The sequence below is a fragment of the Homarus americanus genome, unplaced genomic scaffold (assembly GCF_018991925.1).
Source record: "Homarus americanus isolate GMGI-L3 unplaced genomic scaffold, GMGI_Hamer_2.0 scaffold26022, whole genome shotgun sequence".
Taxonomy (NCBI): Eukaryota; Metazoa; Arthropoda; class Malacostraca; order Decapoda; family Nephropidae; genus Homarus; species Homarus americanus.
Genome location: NW_024735312.1, coordinates 365,506 through 388,113, shown reverse-complemented (window position 1 = coordinate 388,113; position 22,608 = coordinate 365,506). Strand labels below are relative to the sequence as shown.

The 22,608-nt window shown below is 39.4% G+C and overlaps 1 protein-coding gene across 5 annotated transcripts in view; it reads right to left on the bottom strand.

The window, feature by feature from the left end:
- The window catches only part of LOC121870838 (segmentation protein cap'n'collar-like), a 113,114-nt gene that overhangs the window by 18,950 nt on the left and 71,556 nt on the right, over positions 1–22,608 (bottom strand). For 3 of the 5 annotated variants that reach the window (XM_042372803.1, XM_042372804.1, XM_042372807.1), the window contains 4 exons: positions 21,284–21,380; positions 15,474–15,614; positions 14,723–14,839; positions 12,535–12,702 (listed from right to left, as the gene is read on the bottom strand). In XM_042372803.1, coding sequence (XP_042228737.1) covers positions 12,535–12,702; positions 14,723–14,839; positions 15,474–15,614; positions 21,284–21,380 — 523 coding nt within the window. The remainder of the gene's footprint in view (positions 1–12,534; positions 12,703–14,722; positions 14,840–15,473; positions 15,615–21,283; positions 21,381–22,608) is intronic. The other 2 variants (XM_042372805.1, XM_042372806.1) reach the window with 2 other exon arrangements.

Genomic DNA, 22,608 nt, shown 5'->3' with positions numbered 1-22,608 from the left:
TATATATATATATATATATATATATATATATATATATATATATATATATATGTTTTTATCAAGATTTGATCAAGATTTATCTTATCCACATTTTCTCTGAATCTACATGAGTTTGTAAATCATTTGCGCCATATTTGCGACAGAGCTTCCCATTCTTCTCTACTACAGTACTTTGAAAACACTTAAATTTTGTCTTTAATTCTGCAGTGAGTTTACACTTTACTTTGGTATTGCATTTAGGGATTGCAAAAATGTTTTGCAAATAAAATGTTTTGGCATTGTGTTTAGCGATAGCAAAATAAAATGTCTAATAAAGATATCTTGGAAAACGCTATTATGCAAATTACAGTGGGATTTCTTTGAGGATATTTAACTTCGCGCACGATCTTCTGTGGGAATTTTATGTCTATAGACTGGTTGGTTTACGTGGAAAATATTCACATAGCAATACATATTTCATTTTAAGAAAACAAGTTATGAATTACATGCTAATCCTCAGCGCAAAGATTCTATTGTACAGCTCACTCAAAAGTTAGTTAACTGACTTAACTGCCACTAATCAGAAGAAAAAAATATTAATTATATATATATATATATATATATATATATATATATATATATATATATATATATATATATATATATATATATATATATATATATATAACCAAGGGGGCTCCATCCCCCGGCTGATGGAGGGGGGGGGGACTCACCGCCCCCCCCGGAACACCCCTACAGAGCTCATATCGATGCAACCAACTTAGCCTACCCCACCTAACCTAACCTACTAAACTAAACTAAACTAAACTAACGTTATTAAGCATTGGTAAATTTTTACAAGTAGCCCATAATGATTTTGAACATGAAATTTACACACTGGGCTTGCAAAATATTCGATGACTCTCTAACAAATTAATGCGATTTTCTCGAAAACGAATCATTTGGGACAGAAACTTTACCAAGAACAGTTGTTAGAAATGACGGGATAAACCTAGAACTGACCTCCAAAATACTGTGGGACATTATGAGCAACTTGTAAAATAATACGAAAGTTAAGTCATATTTACAAGAACAGAGTTGTGAAAGCTGAGTTCTATAAAAAATTAGTGAAAAACTTAAAAAAATGAACAAGATACAAACAGGGCAATGTTGATAAAAAGTTAATCTTTTCGTTCCAACTACCGGAGAGAATTGAAGAAAATGACTCGTAGCGAAAGTTAGGAGCTGGTTGTGATGTTATTTACACACCATCCTTATGGTAATTTGAAGATCTGAAATTCCTACAGGATCAAGAAACACACCAGACAGTTGTTTCAATCATGGACGCAGATGTAGGGAAAACGCAAATGATAAGTCATTGGATAACATGGTAGGTTCTCCTTCTTTATCAAAGGCATAATCATTTCCAACAAACAAATCAAAGAAAGTTCCAGGGTTCATATGCATTAAGTACTTATAGTCTACACGCGATGATATCACTATAATAGGTGCCCTACAGTACTGAACTACTGTAATATACTACTTGACTGCTAGAATTAAATATCCAATTACTGTAATTTAGTTCCTAACTAGGCTAATATTTAAGGTAAAGGTATAAAAGAGGGTGACCACTGGAAGGAATTGTCCGAATTGGTTGAATTTTTTCTACACACATCATATTAAACACAAAAATGGAAATGACAATGCATATAACCCAACCTATGGGTTTGTTAGGTCAGGTTCTATGCATCATCGTGTTAATTTATGTTAAACAACTTACCCTAATATTGAGGTTGATATACATCGGCAATGGCGAGGAGGAATACATGGAAGCGTTCACCATAATTTAGGAAACGACTCTTTTAAAAGGGATTCAGAGAGGTAAACAACAAAAATGGCACCGGGAGGAGAATTGTGAAGCGAGATAAAGTAAATAAAAAGAGTGTCAGGTTCTATTGGGTTCTATGCATTGTAGTTTCCGTTTCTGTGTTTAATATCATGTTATTAGCATTATATAAAAAAATAAATACAAAATAATGCATAGAACCTAATAAAACCTGACCTAACATACCCAACCTATGGGTATGTTAGGTCAGATTCTATAAGGTTCTGTGCATTGTCGTTTCCATTTTTGTGTTTAGTATCCTGATATTAGTGTGTAGACAAAATTTCAACCAATTCAGACAATTCCTTCTGGTGGTCACCCTCTTCTACACCTTTAACATATTTGAATCTTGACTGTTGCTGGTTTGGTTGACAATTTTGGTCTCATTTTGCTCAAAATTTGATGTTTAATGCACTGGGGATAGTTTTTTTTGGGGGGGAAATAAAAAAAAATAAAAAATTATTTTTTCAACTTCAGCTGAACTCTCGATCATTCTCTGCACCAGCCATTTTGTGACCACTGCGTGACAACACGTGACTAAGTTAGGTTATAATTGGCAAGGTTATGATTTGTTGCTTTTCAATGGAAAACAGTCATAGTACTGTAATTTCTACCTTACTACTGTACTGTAAATTGGTACCGGACTACTGTAATTTAGTACCTAATTACTGTAATTTAGCTTCTAACAAAAAATCAATCAATATAAATTTGGTAATTACCTTAAGGCAGGGGTTTTCAAACTATGGGTCCCGACCCTTCAGTGGGCCGCAAAATAAATAAATTGGGTCGCAAAATAAAAATGGGTCGCGAAAATAAATCAGAATATTTTTATTTTCATACAATTGGATACATATAATTCAAATATAAATGGATCATGAGAAATTTACATGAATTTTGTCGATGCTAAATAAAGGAAAATTGTGAACAGTGTTTGTCTTTGATTTACTCATTTCACATCATTACACCTAGGTTTAATGGGTCGCAATTCAAATTGTTGTTCTGGCTGTGGGTCGCAGTAAAAAAAGTTTGAAAAACACTGCCTTAAGGGATCATAGCTTTTGTGTCGTGAAAAAGAGGTGTAAGAATAGAATACAGTATTTGTATAAGTGAATATTCATAGAGCGAACATTGCACTGTATTGGAGAAATACCTATACAACTAAATGGATAATATAAATTTTGAGATGATAGCACTACAAAATATAAGGTTTCTTGGTTATACCCTACTGATTCTTAAATGCTTGGATTTTCATGAAATGACACAAAATTGCTGGCGATAAAGATAAGGATCAACGCAAGATGCGCATAGTCAACAAAGGCTGTAAGAGAATGCTCCTTAAAATTCGTATTTCTGACGAATTCAGCGAGTCTACCAATCCCAGCCTGTGCAAACAACTATAGTAAGACCCAGTTATCAGCACAGTGGCATATATTTTTTTTTTACTTCTGGACTTTGTCATTTTTTGGGGATAAAACATCTGGTCCTATCACCCGATCCCTCTGAGCAAAGTTTTTCAAGTTTGCGCATGCGCAATGTGATAGTGTGACGTAGCAGTGACGTCATTACCACTCCACCTGACTGCAGTGTTGCCAACGTGCCCTATGCCCGCCGTTAAACGCTCCCGTTCGTTGGAAACGGCGGCAGTAGGTGACAGTGATGCTGACGACTTTCTTCTTGAAGACACGCCAAAGAAGAAGCAGAAACCTCAGAAGTCAGGGTCTCCAGCAGGGGCCACGGCTCCCCCTTGCACCCCTTCTGGGGCTGTAGAGGGTGGACTCCTCCTGTCATCGGGGTCCCCAAGTGAGCTTTCATGTGGCTCAATGACCGACCCTCCGCCGACGATGGACATAGGGGATTCCCTTTGTCCCCCTGCCCCGTCGCGCCTTCGTCGACTCGCCTTTCCTCGGGACTTGCCTCTGAGCACACGGACGACCTGGTTCTTCCGTCACTACTCTCCACTTCAGGACTCAACACTTCGCCTCCGCCAAGGTCCCACAGCCGTGATAGTCACCACACAAATGGACGAGACGGTACGTCTGCTCACTCAGGTGGGCTTTCCTGCTCCCCAGGGGGAGGTGATGCTGAAGTTCACCATCATCACCCCAGAAACTCGTCGTACCAAGGTAATGGTTCGCCACGTACCCTGGGAGAACCCTATCGACGATCTTCGCCCTCTTCTCCCACAACTACTGGACATGGAACGCCGCATCAACCCGGTCTCCAAACGTCCATCCAACGAACTCATCGGCTGGTGGGTGGGCCCCCTCCCTCCGAAGGTGAATGTAGGACCAATTTACAACTGTCCTCTCGACCGATTTATCGGAACCCCGAAAATCTGTGGTCGCTGCCAATCGTGGAAACACCGCACCTGGGAGTGCACGAGGATGGTCGCCTGCGGTTTCTGTGCAGGTCCTCACGACACAGTGGAATGCAAATTGAAAATTCAGAACAAAATCCCAGTTATTCCACGGTGCGTCAATTGCCATGGCAGTCACCACGCCTGGAATGCCAATTGCCCACAGCGTCCTGGCACTCGCCCGGGGAAAACTTACCTTGTACCACCGCCCTCGTCTCTGACGAAGCCCCTGTCAACCAAACCTCAATCCTATCCACCACCGCCTCTTCCATCCACCAAGGATTTCCCATTGATCTCCTCTCCTCTACCACCCCCTCCATCACCCCTACCACCCATCCTTTCTCCCCTCCCTCCCTCTCCCTACCGTTCTTGGAACAAGGTCGCTGCCGGCCCTGCCACACAGTCACCACCATCTCCTGCCCACCCGGACCCCCGCTGTCTCTCACCAGCACCACCACCTCTTACTCAACTGAACCCTCACCGTCCCTCTCCGTCGCTACCACCACCACATGCCCAGTCGGGCCCTCGGCAATCCTCGCCGCCACCTCCAGCTCATGCACAGGTACACCAAGTTGGTTCTATGGAAACAATCACTCTCCGTCTGGATCGCCACTCCAAGCAAATCAACCTTCTCTCAGCCCAACTCGACTTGTTTGTGAAAACAATTGCGACATTGCAGAAGCAACAACAACTCATTCTGGACACCCTGACCCAACAGGGGCGCGCTTTGCAAGCCCTGATGACCCGCCTCCTTCCATCTCCCGAGATGGAGGATCCATCCCTCGCTCTCCCACTCCTCCCTCTCCATTTCTCTCAACAGAATTTGGTACCTCCTCTGAGCCCTGTCTAGCCCCTCCGACTCATCTCACACCGGAGGCCGTTCCCTCCTCTTCTTACAATGGAACATCCAGGGACTTAGACCTCGCCGGACAGACCTCGCCCAGTTTGTGCTCTCCCATCAAGTAGATGTTGCTCTACTTCAGGAAACCATCACAGACGATGTTACTCCACTCCGCCTCTCTGGCTATTCTGTTTACACCCTGCCTCGGTACCGTGGGCAGGCTCGTGGCCTCCTCACCCTTGTGCGTAACACCATTCCATCTGTTCGTCTCCCTTCACCTGACTCACATGGACCCCCGTCTGAATTACTTTCTGTCTCCCTTACTCTTGGTGACCTGACCCTTCGTGAAGTCAATGTTCATTTCAAGAGTGATTCTCTGGACCCCCAGGTTCTTCACGACCTCCATGATGGGGTTCCCACTATTGTTCTTGGCGACTTTAATGCCCGCCATCCCACTCTTACTCCGGATCATCCCACTCCATGTACCCTTAATGGATCACATCTCTCACAGTTTCTTAATGGGGATGATGATGTTCGCTTTCTTTGTCCTGACGATCCTACTCGCCTCCCCCATAGTTTCCTTGATGTTGGCTTACTATTGAACGGTCATACTTCCTTTCATCCTACTGTCTGCACCGAGCCTGCTCTGTATAGTGACCATCTTGCCGTTACTACCCATCTCAGGCTCTCCTTCTCTGCCCCGACATCAACTCCTTATCGATCCCCTCGCCTTCGTCTCACACAAGATGCTGTTCCTCCCTTTACCCAATACCTTTCTACCTGGGCAGATTCCTATGTTGTCCCTCAGTCCCTTGACTCTTACAGCGCTGATTTTGTTGATGCCGTGTATGACTCTGTCAATCGCGCTACCCCTCCACGCCCTCCCCGTCACCCCAGAAGTGCCACCAACTACTGGTATCGTATCCCTGCCATGAGACATCTCCAGCAGGTAACCCGTGATCTCCACTCTGCCATACGGAGGTCTCGGTCTCCAGAGGACTGGGAAGACTTCAAAAATTGGTGCTCCTTTGCAACTCAGGAGCGCCGTCGGATACGTGAGGCGGACTGGCTATCCTTCACGGGATCTCTATCGTTCCAGTCGTCACCCTCTTATGTATGGAATCGGATTAATGCTATACGGGGTACTCGACGGAGGCCTCCTCCCCACCCTGACCCTGCCTCCCTTGCCTGCTCTTTAATGGAGGACTGGGCACGAGCTTCCTCCCCTGAGGCACTTCCAGATCCAATGCAGGAGGCAGTGCAGGCCCGCATCGATGCGTCTGAGCCTGTTGTTCGTGCTGCTCTTACCTCCTCTGCCCCCACTGATCATCCCATCACACAGTTCGAGCTTGACAGTGCTCGTCGCTCTAGAAAAGACACCTCTCCTGGGGATGATCAGATAACCTACTCCGTCCTCAACGCCTGTACTAATATTCCTAACGGCCCCTTGCTTGCTCTCTACAATATGTCTTATGAACATGGGGTTCTCCCGTCCAACTGGAAAAATGTCACTATTATCCCCATCCCTAAGCCGGGAGATCCTGGGAAATATCGACCTATTAGTCTTACCTCCTGTGTTTGCAAGATGATGGAGAGGATACTCCATCGTCGCCTTCTTCACACCATAGGCGGCTTCCACAACTCCCTCAATGGTTTCATTCAACATCGCAGCACAGCACACCCCATTGCTTCCTTTTATTGCAATCAGACTGCCCGCATCTCCGTCTTCCTTGATATCAAGGGAGCCTTTGATACGGCTCAGCCTGCCCTCATTTTAGCTGAACTTGCACGGTTAGGGGTTAAAGGGAGACTTCTACAATGGATCGCCTCTTACCTCACTGGACGTCAGGCCCGGGTTCGCGTTGAAGGCTCTATGTCTCCTGTTCAAGAAATGAACCTCGGCACCCCTCAAGGTGGAGTCCTGAGTCCCACCTTGTTTAACACTCATGCACTCCATTGCATCACTCCCGTGGCCGACAGAAGTTGTCCACTCAGGATATGCCGACGATGTCCTCCTCCAAGCCCCTGACTACCTCAGCATGCAGGAAGCCCTTGATCTGGTCTCCAGAGAGTGTGATTCACTTGGTTTCCTTCTTTCAACTGCGAAAACAAAAGCCATGTGGCACGGTCGTGTTGTACCTCCACCCCTTTTCTTATCAGGAACGCCCTTGGACTGGGTTAATGAGACAAAATACCTGGGTGTGTATGTAACTCGCACACGTTGTCAGATCCCTGAAGTCCGCTATCTTCGAGACATATGTTTTCGGCGTCTCGCTCCCCGCTCTACCATGTGCAGGGGTTCCCTTGGTGCCAGCATCCCTGTACTTCTCACCATGTACAAGTCTTTTGTCCGTTCCTGTGTCGACTATGCCGCCCCTGCCCTCGTCAACATTAGTCGGACTGCTGTCAACCGCCTCGAAGTTATCCAGAGGAAAGCTGCTCGTATCATCCTTGGGGCTCCTCAGTGGACACGCTCTACTTCTCTATATAACGAACTTGGTCTTTCCCCCTTACAGGATCGTGTCCAGGAGTTTTACCTAAAAACTGCCGTTTCCATTCGACGGGATCCTAGGGGCAACTATGTCCAAACCAACTTGACTACTGCTGTTCGAGACCGACCTCCATCTAGAAGACAGTGGCGAGGGTCACTCATCCGAGCCCTTCAGGAACACGACCTCCTGCCTGATATTGTTGTCACCCCTGCTGTTGGTTCGTCTCCTTCTCCCTGGCTGGATTTTCAACCTGAAGTGATTGCCCTCGGTGGACCGCTCCCGAAATCCCAGGTGAACCCTGTTATTCTCTGCAAATACCACCTCTCCAGGATCGCTTACTGGTCCCCAGGTAGGGTCGTCTTCTACACTGATGGTTCTGTTGACCCCGCTACAGGTAGGGCCGGGGCTGGTGTCTACATCTCCCGTCCTCATGCCCCTGAGCCTATCAAACTGTCTCTCAGAGTTTCTGACGGGGCATCCTCCACTCAGGCTGAACTAATAGCCCTCCTTGCTGCCCTTCTCGCTGAGGAAGAAGCAGATGGTTTCTGCCCCTTGCTTGTCTGCTGCGATTCCAGGTCTGCTCTCGACGGGATTGCATTTGGATCTGGGGAAAATAAGGACCTCATCCTCCGAATACGAGGGTTAACATCCACACTTCAGGATGAAGGCCGTCCTGTGACATTCCTATGGATACCTAGTCATGTCGGTATCTTGGGGAATGAGGCAGCAGATGACCTTGCCAAGACTGGCTGCAACAAGGCCACACCTGACTACGTTGTTCCTCGAACACTCTTACAGATTAGGACCCAAATCCGCGCAAACAGAGAGAAGCTCGGGAAGCAGCCATCCCCCTGGACTCCCCGCCCACATGGTACGATGTCCTCCGTAAACTTCCTGACTTCTCGTACGTCTACGGGAAAGGGTCGCGGAAGGGGGACGTGATTGCTGCCCGTATCATCATTGGGTATGACTTTGCTTGGGAGATTGGTATCCCCACATCCCCTGAGCAACGCTCTTGTGCGTTATGCAGAAGACCCGACAGCCGCACCCTTATTCACTACCTCCTAAGATGTCCCCACACACAACGCTTCCGTGGCGCCTGCTGGACCACCACTCCACGACCCCCTGACGGAGACACGATGATCCTCCCAATACTGGCCAGATATTTTGTAAATAATATTAATTATGTGTTAAAGGAACATCCTTCCTTCCTTAGGCTTTAGTAAGCCCCTTTATAATATTTATACTGTATATACTTTTCACACTTGCCAGATGATTCTGGTGTCATTGTACAGGGGTACCTAGTGACAGCACTAGGATCCCGCTTCCTCTATCAAGGAATAAACAATTGAAATTGAAATTGCCAAGACAAAGATACGGTTAAGTTAGGAAATGTTAGATTACATTAGGTCTCATGAGGTTTGGATTTTGAATTTTTTTTTTTTTTTGCACCTTTTACAATACAATATCCCTCTACTTCAAAGCCCTACCCACTTTATGCAACCAAAATTGTACTATCTTATGTGAAATTTAAAAGTAAAATTAAGTGAAAAAATATAAATTTGGGGCAAAAATGCTGTAGGTTAAAGTATTTTTTTTCCTATCTCCCTGAATAAGAAGCAATATTGAGTTCCATGGTTGTACTCTACTGAATCAGAACGATAATAAATTTATTATATAGCCTAGTATACAATCTTTGTATGGTTTAGTTGTGGCAGCCAAAACATGGTTAACATTAGTTTTTGTTTTAGGACCACGTATGATTTAATACTTGGGATACTTTTTTTTTATTTAAAAATAAATTAATACAATTGAGTTTCTTTGGGCTTCTCTTGTGAGTTTAACATGCCTTCTGGAGATGTTTTTCTATGTACTAAGAAGACACATGGAATTTTCTTCAATCTTCAGTGATTTAAGATAATAAAAATTGAGTGAAATCGTGTGTAATGTTTGGTTGGTAAGATTTTCATGAATTTGTCTTAGAAATTAATGTGAAATCCATTCCAAACACATCGAAATATACAGGAAAAACATAATTTAGTCCAAACATTTGTGGACGGTGCTAAAACAAATACTAACCCAAAATTTATAAGTTGCAGCCTTGTATTTTTGACAATCCATCATTATCATTACAGCATTAAATACAGGTGTCTGGTCTTTTTTGTGTTGTTGGAGCAAATGATAACTGCATAGTAATAGTGCACAAGACAACAACACGAATGTGAATTCACCAAAATGTGCGTCTCCCTCTCTTTAATCCTTGCCTGCCAATTGCCCATTACATCATCTCTAGTAACCGGAGAAATATACCCCACCCCCGGAATTTTCCAGGTACGTACCAGAAATTTTTTTTTGGAATTTCCAGAAAATGTGTCTGATTTTCATCTCTCAAACCCTGAAAAAACTCTCCCATCCCTGGAATTTTCTAGGTATCAGGAAAATTTTCGCTGAATTTTCCCGAAAATCTTTCCCAAAGCGGGAATTTTCTGGAAAATTCCAGCTTTGGGAATGATTTTCCGATAATATTTCAATTCCGGCTATTGGAAAGTTCAAGGTTTGGGGGATTCTGGCTAATGGAGATATTCCTGTATGACTTTTCTTGAATTGTGACTTGTTATATAATTATTATAACTGTTTTACAGTACAGTGGTCCCTCGGTTAACGAGCACAATTCGTTCCAGAAGGTTGCTCGTTAACCGAAACCATTGTTTCAATGGGCTTTTGGGTAATTGATTCCAGCTCACCGAAAATTGCATAAAATCAACAAAAAAGGTAGTAAAGTACACTTACTTTGAGGTGTGTTTGTAGAAGGCTCCTGGATGATGATGATGGGAATTAGAATGGGGGTGGAGGAGAAGGGAGAAGAGAAGGCATTGGGGTGGAAGAGAAGTCACCCCATGGTGCCATTTCACCCATAAAATTTTAGTTTTCTTGGTGTAATTCAAGATTATTTTCTTTAAATCAACACTGCACTGCATTATATATTGTCAATATGTAAAATAAATTTCAAATTGACCAATTATTTGCTTGGAAACACAGAAAAAAAGCATTTAGTTGAAGAGAGTCTCAAGCAAGATGTTACCTTCACTGAAAAGACACAGAAACTGACGCCTGTATGGTGTGTTGACAGGCTGTTTGGCGCGCAAAAAACTAGCTTCCTATACTTCAATGTTCAATAATTGTTAAAATGACTAAAAAATTTAATATAAAACTTTTAAAATTATTGAATAGTCCAAACTTCTTGATATTTACTAGAATAGTAAGGAATTTAAGCCCTAGAACCGATTACTGTACTGGCGGACTAATACTACAGCTGGTGGACCGCCAAATGCATGCGAAAACGTGTGGAGGGGTGCTCGTTAATCGAGGGATTGCTCGTTAACCGAAGTTAAGAATCTTATGGAAGGTAATTTGTTAACCGAAATCTCGTTAACTCAGGTGATCGTTAACCGAGGGATCACTGTACGTACTATGGTTAATAAAAATTTACTTTTTAATGCAAAATTTTTCCTTCAAGAAATTGTGATTAGCTTTCTGTAAATTATTGTGTGGGTGTGTATGTTACGAGGTTGGTGTTTGGTCCTGAGGGGGATAAGCTATGCACTGAGTGACTGACTGGCTGGGGCAGGCTGTGGCGGGGCAGCAACCCGAAAAATTATAACGATGTTTTTTTCCTAACTGTAAAGCAAAATATCACACCAACAGATTTCCTCATTACAGCACCAGAATTGGACATTTCTAATACAGTACCAGAAGGCCAAAATTACTTTTTCAATGCCAAGCCTATTTTGTAATACAAATTTTCGGGTAATTTGGCATTGAAAAATGACAGTTGGCAATGCTGCTCAGTAGCACTGAACAAGGAAATGGCAGAAAAGGTAGCTTGGGCACTTAAACTTCATGTTCATCGTTTGGGTACACAAATGAAATGATATGAAAGAACACATGAGATTGATCCAGACATGAAGAAACACTTGTGATTGGTCCAGACATGAAGAAACACTTGTGATTGGTTAGGTTCCAAGTTTGTGCTGTAAATGGATATTTAAAGCTCTTTGTTTGAGGCATGTAACAATTACCGATTTTTTTTCAATTGTATCTGAGTAAAAGTACAGTACGTATTAGAAAACCAGACTTCAAAAAAAGTCAAAGTACTAAAAATTTATCATAAGGTAACCTTGATGGCATTAAAAAATTACTAATTTATTCATGCTGCACTAGCATGCAAATGTCTTGAATGAAAGAGTTGTATATATGGAGCCACTTAAGATCCAGTACACCTACCATTTTTTCCAGATATATTGTAATTTGTTTTTCTTGGAATTGAAATTCAATGGGTAAGCATTTTGAGCTTATTTTTGACATTTGTGGGCTTAATCCCAGTACACTGCTGTACAGTACTAAAAAATCATATTAATGTAAGTGAGAAACAAATGTTTTTTGTGCTAGTTCATACTCAATTCTTTATCCTGTTTCTGATAGCTAAATGAGACACTTTTCTCTGCATTGATTTTAAGGAATTCTGGAATTATACATTAACGTACTGCAGTTTGTTTGGACTACAAGTACGTACTTAATTCTGATTTTGTCAGAGATTAATGCACAATGCTCAGATACTCACACAGTGCCAACTAATGGACAAGGTAGAGAAAAAGGGCTTTGTTAATACTGTACACTATAATACTGTACCAACTGACACCTAACTGTCAATGAGGTCTGCACTAATGTAAGTTGCACCCTCAACCATAGTTCATTATTAGCTTACCCTCTAGGAAAAGTTTTCTCTTCTACTGAACCCCCTCAAGTGGCAAACTGGCAAATACAGTACTGTAACCGTGTCTAGCAACATATTCTTGGGATAAACATATACAGAATGAGTAGAAAACACAAGAAAACCACAAAATAGTTCCCCTGATTTGAAAGATACTAAAAATAAATTACAGCAAGGGTGTTCTGATTCAATTATTTTCTCCACACTCACCCCCTTGGGAGCGGAAGTCCATGGTACAGGAATACTTCATCTCTGCAGGGTCGAGAGCTGTGGCTCCTTCCATGGAGGGTATGCTGGGAGGAGGGTAGTGTGTTCCATATCCACCTACATTCCCAACACCACTGCTGCTGCCACCACCCAGGCTTCCTGTTGCTCCACCTGTGGTCACCCCAGAGAAAAAAATGGAAGCTTAAGAGCACCAATATTGATTTTGTTTTTTAATTCAGATCTTACAACTTGTATTTTCACCAACTTTTTCTTATTTTTTTATGAAATACTGTACATAAAACCACTGTACTGGATATTGGGCATCTATGCAGTCTTCATATATCTGAAGCCCTTAGAAAGCAGCTACAAATCCAAGATTATGCCACTCGCTTTCCATTACAGGTGCTCCTCTACTTACGAACGAGTTACGTTCCTGAGGCTTGTTTGTAAGTCCAACTTTACTCTTGTAGATACCAAACATATTGTAAAAATGAAAAGATTATGGATATTTAGTACAGTTATACCCTTTAATACAGCCTTAAAATCTGGCTCACTCTTCTCCTCTTAGGTAATGTTTGTTCTATCTGGAATTTTCTTCAAAATAATCCAGTCTCATTCACATTAAACACCTGTGCTGGCAGGTAACTCCCCTCAGTGATGATGTCTGTATCTCTGAAAGTTTGTAAGTTGAACATTTTTAAGTAGAGGAGCACCTGTACTACTATTTTTTTTTAAGTACAGTATTCCGAGAATAATGTTTCTGTTCCTGGCATTCAAACAAATTTCAGAGATATTGCATCATGCGCCAACACGTGCCGAGCATGTGGGTGGGTAGGCTGAGAGTGCTCATGAGCTACGATTGGCTACAACTGTGATGTGACTATATGGGATGCCTATGACTGGCTGGTGTATCTCAGAGCCTATCTTCTCAAACTCTAGCATCATGACACTCTTAGTTCATTGTTTGCTGCCATTGTAAAACCTTGGTCGCATGCTCACTGCTATTTTTGCTTATGATCTGTGTTGTGGAGTACTTTACATTACTATACCAGGATATAATCAGCCAAGAATACCATTAAAGCAGTGTTAAAACATAAAAAGTGATTACAGCCATGTACAAGGCCGTTTGTTTAGTATCGTACGTCGTAAAAATTATGAATAAATGTAAAAGTGATCGGTGATTGGTTACTTAGTTACCCGTTGCTTAATTTACTGGTTGGGCTTTGTTGTTTCGTATTATATTATACTACGTACTATAGTAAACACACGGCCTTGAGTTGCCAGCTGTCTCCAGCAGTGTTCGAAGAATCTTGAACGAGACTGTACATAGCAGTGGCCAGTGTATGCCTACCCTCCTTTATGGAGGGAGAGGAGAGTGACAGCAACACCTGCTACAGTAGATGGCAGGACTAAGGCAGGCCATCTTTTATCATCATACTCTCTGATAGCCGGAATTGAAATTTTCTAGGAAAATCGTTCCCAAAGCCAGAATTTTCCGGAAAATTCCGGGGATGGGGGATATTTTTCCGGGTTTGAGAGATGATGTAATGTGCAATTTCTGGAACTACCAAGAATATTTTTCCATTACCAGGAAAATTCCGGGGATAAGGGATTTTTTTTTCCTCCGGCTTTGAGAGTCATCTCGTTACCCGGAAATCTCTCATTCTTGGAAGTGCTCTGCACCAATTGTTCCGGCTAACTTTTATTGACTGGAAATATTTATAATTTCTAAAGGCAATTATTTGGTCAGTACCCAATTAAAGTTTTCCTAATGTGCAAACAATGTATTAGAACAAAATAATATGTAATAAACTTTTGTAATACAGTACTGTACTGTATAATACTTGTATACTGTAATACAGTATTTGATGTGTTTGTAAAACTAAAAGTGGTTTAGGTATGAAGAGAAGATTACTTAGATTTTTCAATGCAGCATTTGATAAAAATGTTTTATAAGACACAGGTACTGTACAGAAAGACACTAAAACCAAAGAAACACTAAATTAATCTTAACTTGGCTTTACAGGGCTGAGTGAACATTAAACTGGTCTGAAGAGATAACATCAAACTGACAATTCCTTTTCTACTTCAGCCTTTTCAATTTTATCTTTGTACAGTTCTAAACTATAGACCAAAAATGAATATATAAAATCTTCACTATCATGTAAGATGAAATAAAAGTATTTCTTACCTCTGCCAAACATATGTTGTTTCTTTAATGGTAAAGGAGGCATCCGGTGGGGATCTTCAGGGCCGTATCTATAACTTCCTGCATTATAATCTCCACTTTGGTTTCGACTGCCACTGTCTGAGATTCAACAACACAATAAAATATATTAAAATCATATTTTAACAAATAAAACCCTAATAAAATATCAAAGATCTTTACATAATGGCTCAATAACTGAATTAGCATTAGGATTCAATTTGCAAAGATTATAACATGCATGATCCCCTGTACCAGTGCTATATCTAGTAATGAAACAATCAAGAAAGAGAGAACCTCAGACAATTTGCCAAGAAGTAAGCCATTTGTGGGAAGTACTTGAGCTGACAGGAATAAGTTTAAGAACAATATGGACAGTCAGAAATACTAAGATTATGAATGAAATTCTTACTAATGCCAACTTGCATAATATGTTAAGTTTTTTATGTGTAAATTTTGAATGAGATGTTATTGCTGATGCCCTTGAACCACTAAAAATAATGTACGTACATTAGTTTTCCTACGAATTATTTATATCTTTTAAAAGTTTAATATGAATGAAGTGCTATGGAAATGAAGATTACAGAAAACAAATGAAACCCAAATGTCCTGAAATTAAATCTTCATAAAACTTTTTATATCAGCATCAAACCAGACTTTATTTAAGTGCTGAGATGTGACTTTGGATACTCTCTTGTGGGGTTACAAGGATGTGTCAGCATCTGTGTGTGTGTACCTGAGAGTTGTGTTGTGTGGTCCATTGTGCCCCATGGCTCGTCAGGACTAAGGGAGGACACTGCGGAGTCACTGGAGGCGTCCACACCTTCCTCACCGTGAAGCTGAGGTAGCACGCACCCAGCTGTGCCCGACAACAACACTATCATAAGACATCAACTAAACTAGATTGAGCCTCAATAAAATCCCAATAAGAAAGTGATAGAGAATACACCTCTTCACATATCCGTTGAGACATTGTTACATAACTATTTGACAAATTTCATAACCGAATCACAGAATGACAGAACACATATCGAATGACAATCTAAAATAACTGTTGGTGGTATGTCATTCTCCAATTGTTACATTCTCAAACTATATGTAGACTGTCGGTTTATTGTTCACGTCTGTCAACTTCATAACTTGTGTCAATCACTTCCGTTAGCATGAACGAACAGTTATTTTAGATTGTCATTCGATATGTGTTCTGTCATTCGGTTATGAAATTTGTCAAATAGTTATGTAACAATGTCTCAACGGATATGTGAAAAGGTGTACTGCTGTCAGGGGAGAACACAATGATCTTGGTTCAGGGTAAAAAGCAAAGGTAGGGGCCTTCCACTGTCCCAGCTCTAAGAGTACAGTGTTCATCTCAGTTTCTAATCATCTCTTAAGCAATCCATATACAAGTCTATAATAATCTATGACAGGGAAGCAATATAAATAAAGGCTTCTTTTTATTTTCTATGTCAACTGGTACACCAACACACCTGAGTTGGATGGGTGTGTGTGTGTGTGTGTGTGTGTGTGTATAAGAGGCAACGTTCTGTGCTCTTAAATGAGAATCACAATTAATCAATAATGTACAATGAAAGACAAAAGTCGTGTCGTGAAATTTGGTGAAAACATATGCCGACGGGCTAAAACTTTTGGTGCGCTCTGCCTTGTGGTAGAGGGGCTCTCATAATGTTTCACGAGTTATATTTAATCTTTGGACAAAACCGCGACACGACTTTGTCTTTGATTGTACCTGTTACAATATTCAACTTCTGGAACAAGATCTTATTGGAATACTAACCTGGTGAACAATAATAGTCAATATTAAGAAAGACAATCTTTACAACAGCAATACAGGTAAGTGTTCCATTAATCCCACAACATGCTCTGACAAAGCTACATTCAACATGCAATAACACATGCACTGTATTACCCTCATGCCTCTCCGTTAACCCTAAGACAAAAACACAAAATTTCAGAGTAATACTGTCTGTCTGTCACACTGGGCTAGAAAAGATAAAATTAAATCAAATGAATAATGAGTTACATGTGCAATTTCATGCAAGTTGGCAAAAACGAAAATACGAGCACAGAAGTAGTTGAGGACAGACAAAAACAAGAGTCTGATAATCTTCCAAGAAATAATCAGTATAGTTTAGCTTATTACATGACAGGATTTACAAGTGTAAAACATTCAGTGCAAACATAATACAGTACAGTATTGCTTTTAATGACAAACATGATTACAAAGTACAGATAGATACATTGTCTTTAAAATGCTGTAAATGAAGTTCAGTCACAATTTTTTTCTACTTATGTACTGCACCAGTAACAAGAATCTCATATATTTTCTCTTTAGTGTATTCATTCTTTTTACATAACTAAACTCCCATGACTTCACTGCTTTACTTTGTCATCTTAAGATTCCTGTTTCAAAATGCAAAACAATGAACTCTCTAAAATCTTAGGGAAAATTAGGTCTGCAGTTTACCACAAATAATTCTTTTTCTTAAGAAGTTTGCATGGTACAGTAATGTACAGTACAGTACTTCAAAATTCTCTCTATCATTTCAGGTACAGTCTACCATGTTACTGCAACTACTGTATTAAGAGTCTATTACATTATGGTAAGTGGTTATACTTTTTTCTGAATGTTTTTTATTTCATAAATTCTGATATTTAATGTTGGCAACAAAACATGGTAGTTGCTGTAGTCATTAACTTTACCTTGAAACTTAAATACTGCACTACACTGTATACTACTGTATAATTTTTTTGTCATCCAAATTTATGTATGAATTTTAAAGATTGTAACAACTTTTCTTCAGCAAAATGAGGCAAAATTTTGAAGGATAAACATGCAGACATCTTTTAACCACGGCGCCTGTATACAATTCATACAGTACTGTAGTGTGTTTGTGTCATCTGGGACCCAACATATACAGTACAGGTTGTACCTCTCTAGTCCGGCATTCTGTGGTCCGGAAACTCCCGTGGTCCGGAAAGATTTTAGTTTGTCCAATAGGTAGATAGGCAGCTTTTTTTTTATTTTTTTATTTTTTTATTTATTTTTTATTTTTATTTTTTTTTGTTTTTTTACTTATGTGAATTATTATTACAGGAGTATTAAATTTTTGCCCCTCAGGCCCCAATGTGGGTCAGTGACCTATGCCCGGGTGGGCTAATCCCCTTAAAAAAAAATAAATAAATAACAAAGCCGCGGGAAATTAAGGTTTGTTTACATCCGGCAGTTCGGCTGCTCTCTCTCTCTCTCTCTGCTTGTCTATACAGAGTACAACATTTAACCCTTCAATATATATGAGCAGTAAATAAGTGTTGCTTTCATCTTCTTATGTAGAGTAATGACGATATGTTTTCACATGTGCGCACTTACATACGCGCAGTCTCACTTTTTTTTACCATTAATGGTTTGCTACTTATATTGTTCCATTTATTAACATTAAATAACATTACAGGTACTTCAAACAACCATATTAATTTTTTTACATTAATTTTACTACAGCTAAAATCAGGGTCTTATTTTCTTCAGTTTTATATGTAGAACCAATCAGTCGCTGGTTTCGTAAGCTTTAACATAAACAATGCCGGCAGCCGTCTCGTCTCCTCTAATATTCGACGTATTATTAATAAATTGTATTGTTAATTTTGCACACGCACACATTAATTCAATAAAAACAAATTCAGAAACATTATTTAAAATATATATGAACAGTAAATAAGTGTTGCTTTCATATTCTTATGTAAAGTAATGACGATATGTTTTCACGTGTGCGCATGCGCACTTACATACGCGATCTCTCTTTTTTCTTTACCATTATCGTTAGCTACTTCTATTGTTCCATTTATTAACATTAAATAACATAACTTAAAACAACCATATTAATTTTACTACAGCTACAACCAAGGTCTTATTTTCTTCAGTTTTATATGTAGAACCAGTCAGTCACTGGCTTTGTAATCAACGAAAACAATGCTGTGTCATTTCCTCGTGTGTTTTAATATTCTACGTATTATTAATGAATTGTATTGCTCATTTTGCACACATAAACATTAATTCAATAAAAAAGACAGTCAGTAATAAACAATAATGAATCTTTTGTACATAAGAGAAATGACGCTGTTTACACGATTATGCACATCGTCTGCACGTTGGCGGGCCGTTCAAACCCGTCGAAATTCAAGTTTCCGCTGTCAAATTTTTTTTTATTTTTTTTTGTGTGTTCCAATAAAATACGTTAAGAATTAAAAACTCGCGAAATTTGAGAAGCTATTATACGACATTTAACCCTTCAATATGTCTTCAAAGAGACCATAATGCAGAGAAAGTGGTGCTAGTGCTTCCAAGCATAAGCACAAGTCACTATCTATCCAGGAAAAGGGTGAATTTCCATGGTCCGGCACCGGTCAGGTCCCGAGGTTGCCGGACTAGAGAGGTACAACCTGTACTGTACAGTACTTGCAAACTGTGTTATTTGCCTGATTGACCAGTGATACATATACAAAAGTAAAAAAAAAAAAAACATTAAAACATTAAATGAGTTTTTTCTTCTCAAATACAGTACTCCAAAATTGCAAATAAAAAAATGAATAATCAGTTACTGATATTTTTTTCTCTCTTCCTTCATGACTACACTAGGCTTACACTGAACGAGAGCTAACCTAACCATACAGTAAGTACAGTACATCATTGCAAATACAGTAATGTACACTGAATATTGTAATTTCTTTTACATATTTGACTAGACCCCTACCTTTCATTGTTTTAGGATTTGCATCAGTTCCTGAACACTGTACAGTATAAGGGCTTGGTATTACTGCTTCTTTAGAATGTGCACAGTCATTATTAAACTACTGTACTACTGAAATGCTTTTATTACAACAACAGTATTGTATATTCCTATACCGTACAGTACTTAGGTAGACCATTTAATACAAGCCTAAAACTACTCTTTAATGAGGAAGATTATTGTATGCTATTAATATTGCAATTGAAATCCATTATAAAAAGACAAGATCAAATTAGAAGACAATAACTGAAGATAGTATAAATAACATGCACTAAACAGTACAATGAATTTTAGGAGATTTTGTATCATGGAGCTCTTTAGGTACAGTAGACCCTTGCGATTCGTGGGTTTGAGATTTGCGATTTTGACGATTCGCGGTAAGCAGATGGTGACTAGCTTGCGAGCCTTTTCCCACAGTGCAACGAGTCACCCCACACAGCTTCTCATGTTGTACTCTCAAAACTTTAGTGTTTCTGTGTGAAAATGTCCCTAAAAGACTGCCTAATGTCAGTGGCAGTGATGCTAGTGGAGCAAAATGTAAAAGGCAGAAGTCAGTGATGACCTTGACAAAGAAAGTTGAATTATTAGATAAGTTAAAAGAGGGGATGAGTGCTGCCGCAGCTGGTCGGTTGTTTGGTATAGGTATACAGTAGTGCACTAAGGTAGTACGTATAAGTTGCTAATCGCGGTTTTGCCTATTCACGCCATTCCTTGGAACCTAACCCCTGCGCAACGGTTTACTGTATTGCAATTTATACGACCTAAGTGCACTACTGTATACCTATATCAAACAACCGACCAGCCACGGCAGCACTCACCCCCTCTTTTAACTTATCTAATACAGTAATTCAAATGACTTCTGCCTTTTAGGGGCTATTTCACGCAGAAACACTAAAGTTTTGAGCACAACACAAGAGATACTATGTTGAAGGCAATGGTTGAATGCAAGAAAGGGAGAGGAGACGCTGCAGGAGCATGGGGTGACTCGTTGCGCTGGGGTAAAGGCTCATAAGCTAGCCACCATCTGCTTACCTCAAATAGTTGAAACCGCGAATCACAAACCCACAAATAACAAGGGTTTACTGTATTGTATTTCACAAGAAGTCTGGTTATCTATACATCTAAAATAAAATTTATATGAATCTTAAAACTGTACAGTACTTTACACGTGTTTATAAACAAATTATGATGCATAAAAGAGAATCTGATAAATTTGCATTCAAGAAAAAAAGAAGTACATTAATGAACAGTCCATATGGAGCTTATTTCAGTGCTTTATTTATTTTGAGATATTATTTAATACTTCCTGGGCATGAATTACGTCCAGGATCTTAATTTTTAACAATAGAGAGCCACAAATATACACATTTCTGTATACAAAAATATATTATCTCTAAACTATATACAGTACGACTCAATTATACATTATTATACAAAACCCCTTTATGTCTGACCTAATGACAAATAAAAACACCAATTCCCCAATGATAGTTCTTGTTCAGTACAGTACAGTATATGTTCTTTTGACTCTTAACATAGCAAAATTATATTTACTTGACTCTTCCTACCTCATGTAATATCACTTCTTCCTTGAAATGAAGTGTTGTCATAAAAGCACTACTCCAGAGAGAGATTTTAAAATGCATGAATGTCTTAATTATTTTGAGGTGACTACAGTATACATAAGAAATCTCAGGGATCTGTTCACAAGTATTACTAATACAGAAAACAGTACTGTACTCACAGTCATTCATGGCTATCTCCATCAATCCTAGTGCTTCATCGTTGAGTATGGATGTCAGAAGACCATCTGTTGTCTGGTTCATTTCTGTAGTTGTGTTCTGCAATAAGAAAATGCATGATTTTTTTTTTGGTTTTTAATTTGGAAACAATATTTAGACAAAAGTAAAGTATTGTAAGATACACAGACACATGTTGTATACCTATAAACATATAAGCGTTCTATTACCTAATATCATCTTAAAAAATATATGCATTACAGTATTTATTATTTATCATATAGTAGTCAGCATTGTATTACAGTATTATTTTAAATGTCTCCCAAATCAGAGGTTGTCAATACTGTATGTAACCACAAATTCACCGAATGGCTGACAATAATTTATCCTGAAAATGGTTTCAGTATACTACAGTACTAAATTTGAAGTACAAACAGTGTAAACTTAGAGTAGAAAGAAAAATGGGACATTATTGGGCTGCTGAGATGTAAAGGATACACAATCAGGTTTTCAGTATGCATCTTCCTCTAGAAATATATATGTGAACACAACTTATTTGTGATGTCTATACAACAATACACTGTACTTGTATCTAATAAACAATGCTTAAGAGTAGATAAAAATAAACATACTGTACTCATAAATCATCTTTTATGTTGGAGAGCCTTAATCAGTTATAGAGTACGTACAGTACTTTACTGTTAATACTCGAGTTAGAACATGAACAGTCTCTACCCTACTGCTACAAGCTTATATAACAGCTCCTCCTGTCATATGTGTCTTAGCCAGAGTATAATTATGCTGTTAGGGGGCATTTTGTTAAGTGCAAATCCATTACCAACCTTCAGGTCTGGTACTGTACTGTACATGCTTCTCAACAAGCTTAGTTGCTGGATAAATTAGATTAATAAATACATATTGCTCCGTAAAATAAATATTTTAAGCGTGTACATAATTCCTAAATACACGAATTCCGTATTCAAATATAAATTAAGCCAAAAAGATTTATTTTACCACAATGAGTCTTAAGTCCTGTATGATGTACAGTCAGCCCAAGATCCAGCGACCCCAACCTGGGTCTTGTACTCGCAATTTTATGTGGCAATACTTGTTAAACTAAGGCTGTATGTACAGTAATGTTTATTGTGATTGGTGGATCTATTTTCAGTGTATCACTGTCAGGATAAATATTAAACAAACCAAAGGTGCAATTTTATAATAATAAACTATTCATCATTATTTTAGATCATGAGAAGTTTCCCAACGTTCATAAATTTGCTAAAATAATGAAGAAAATATTACGTGAGAATCTTGTGGCAGCTGTGGTTAT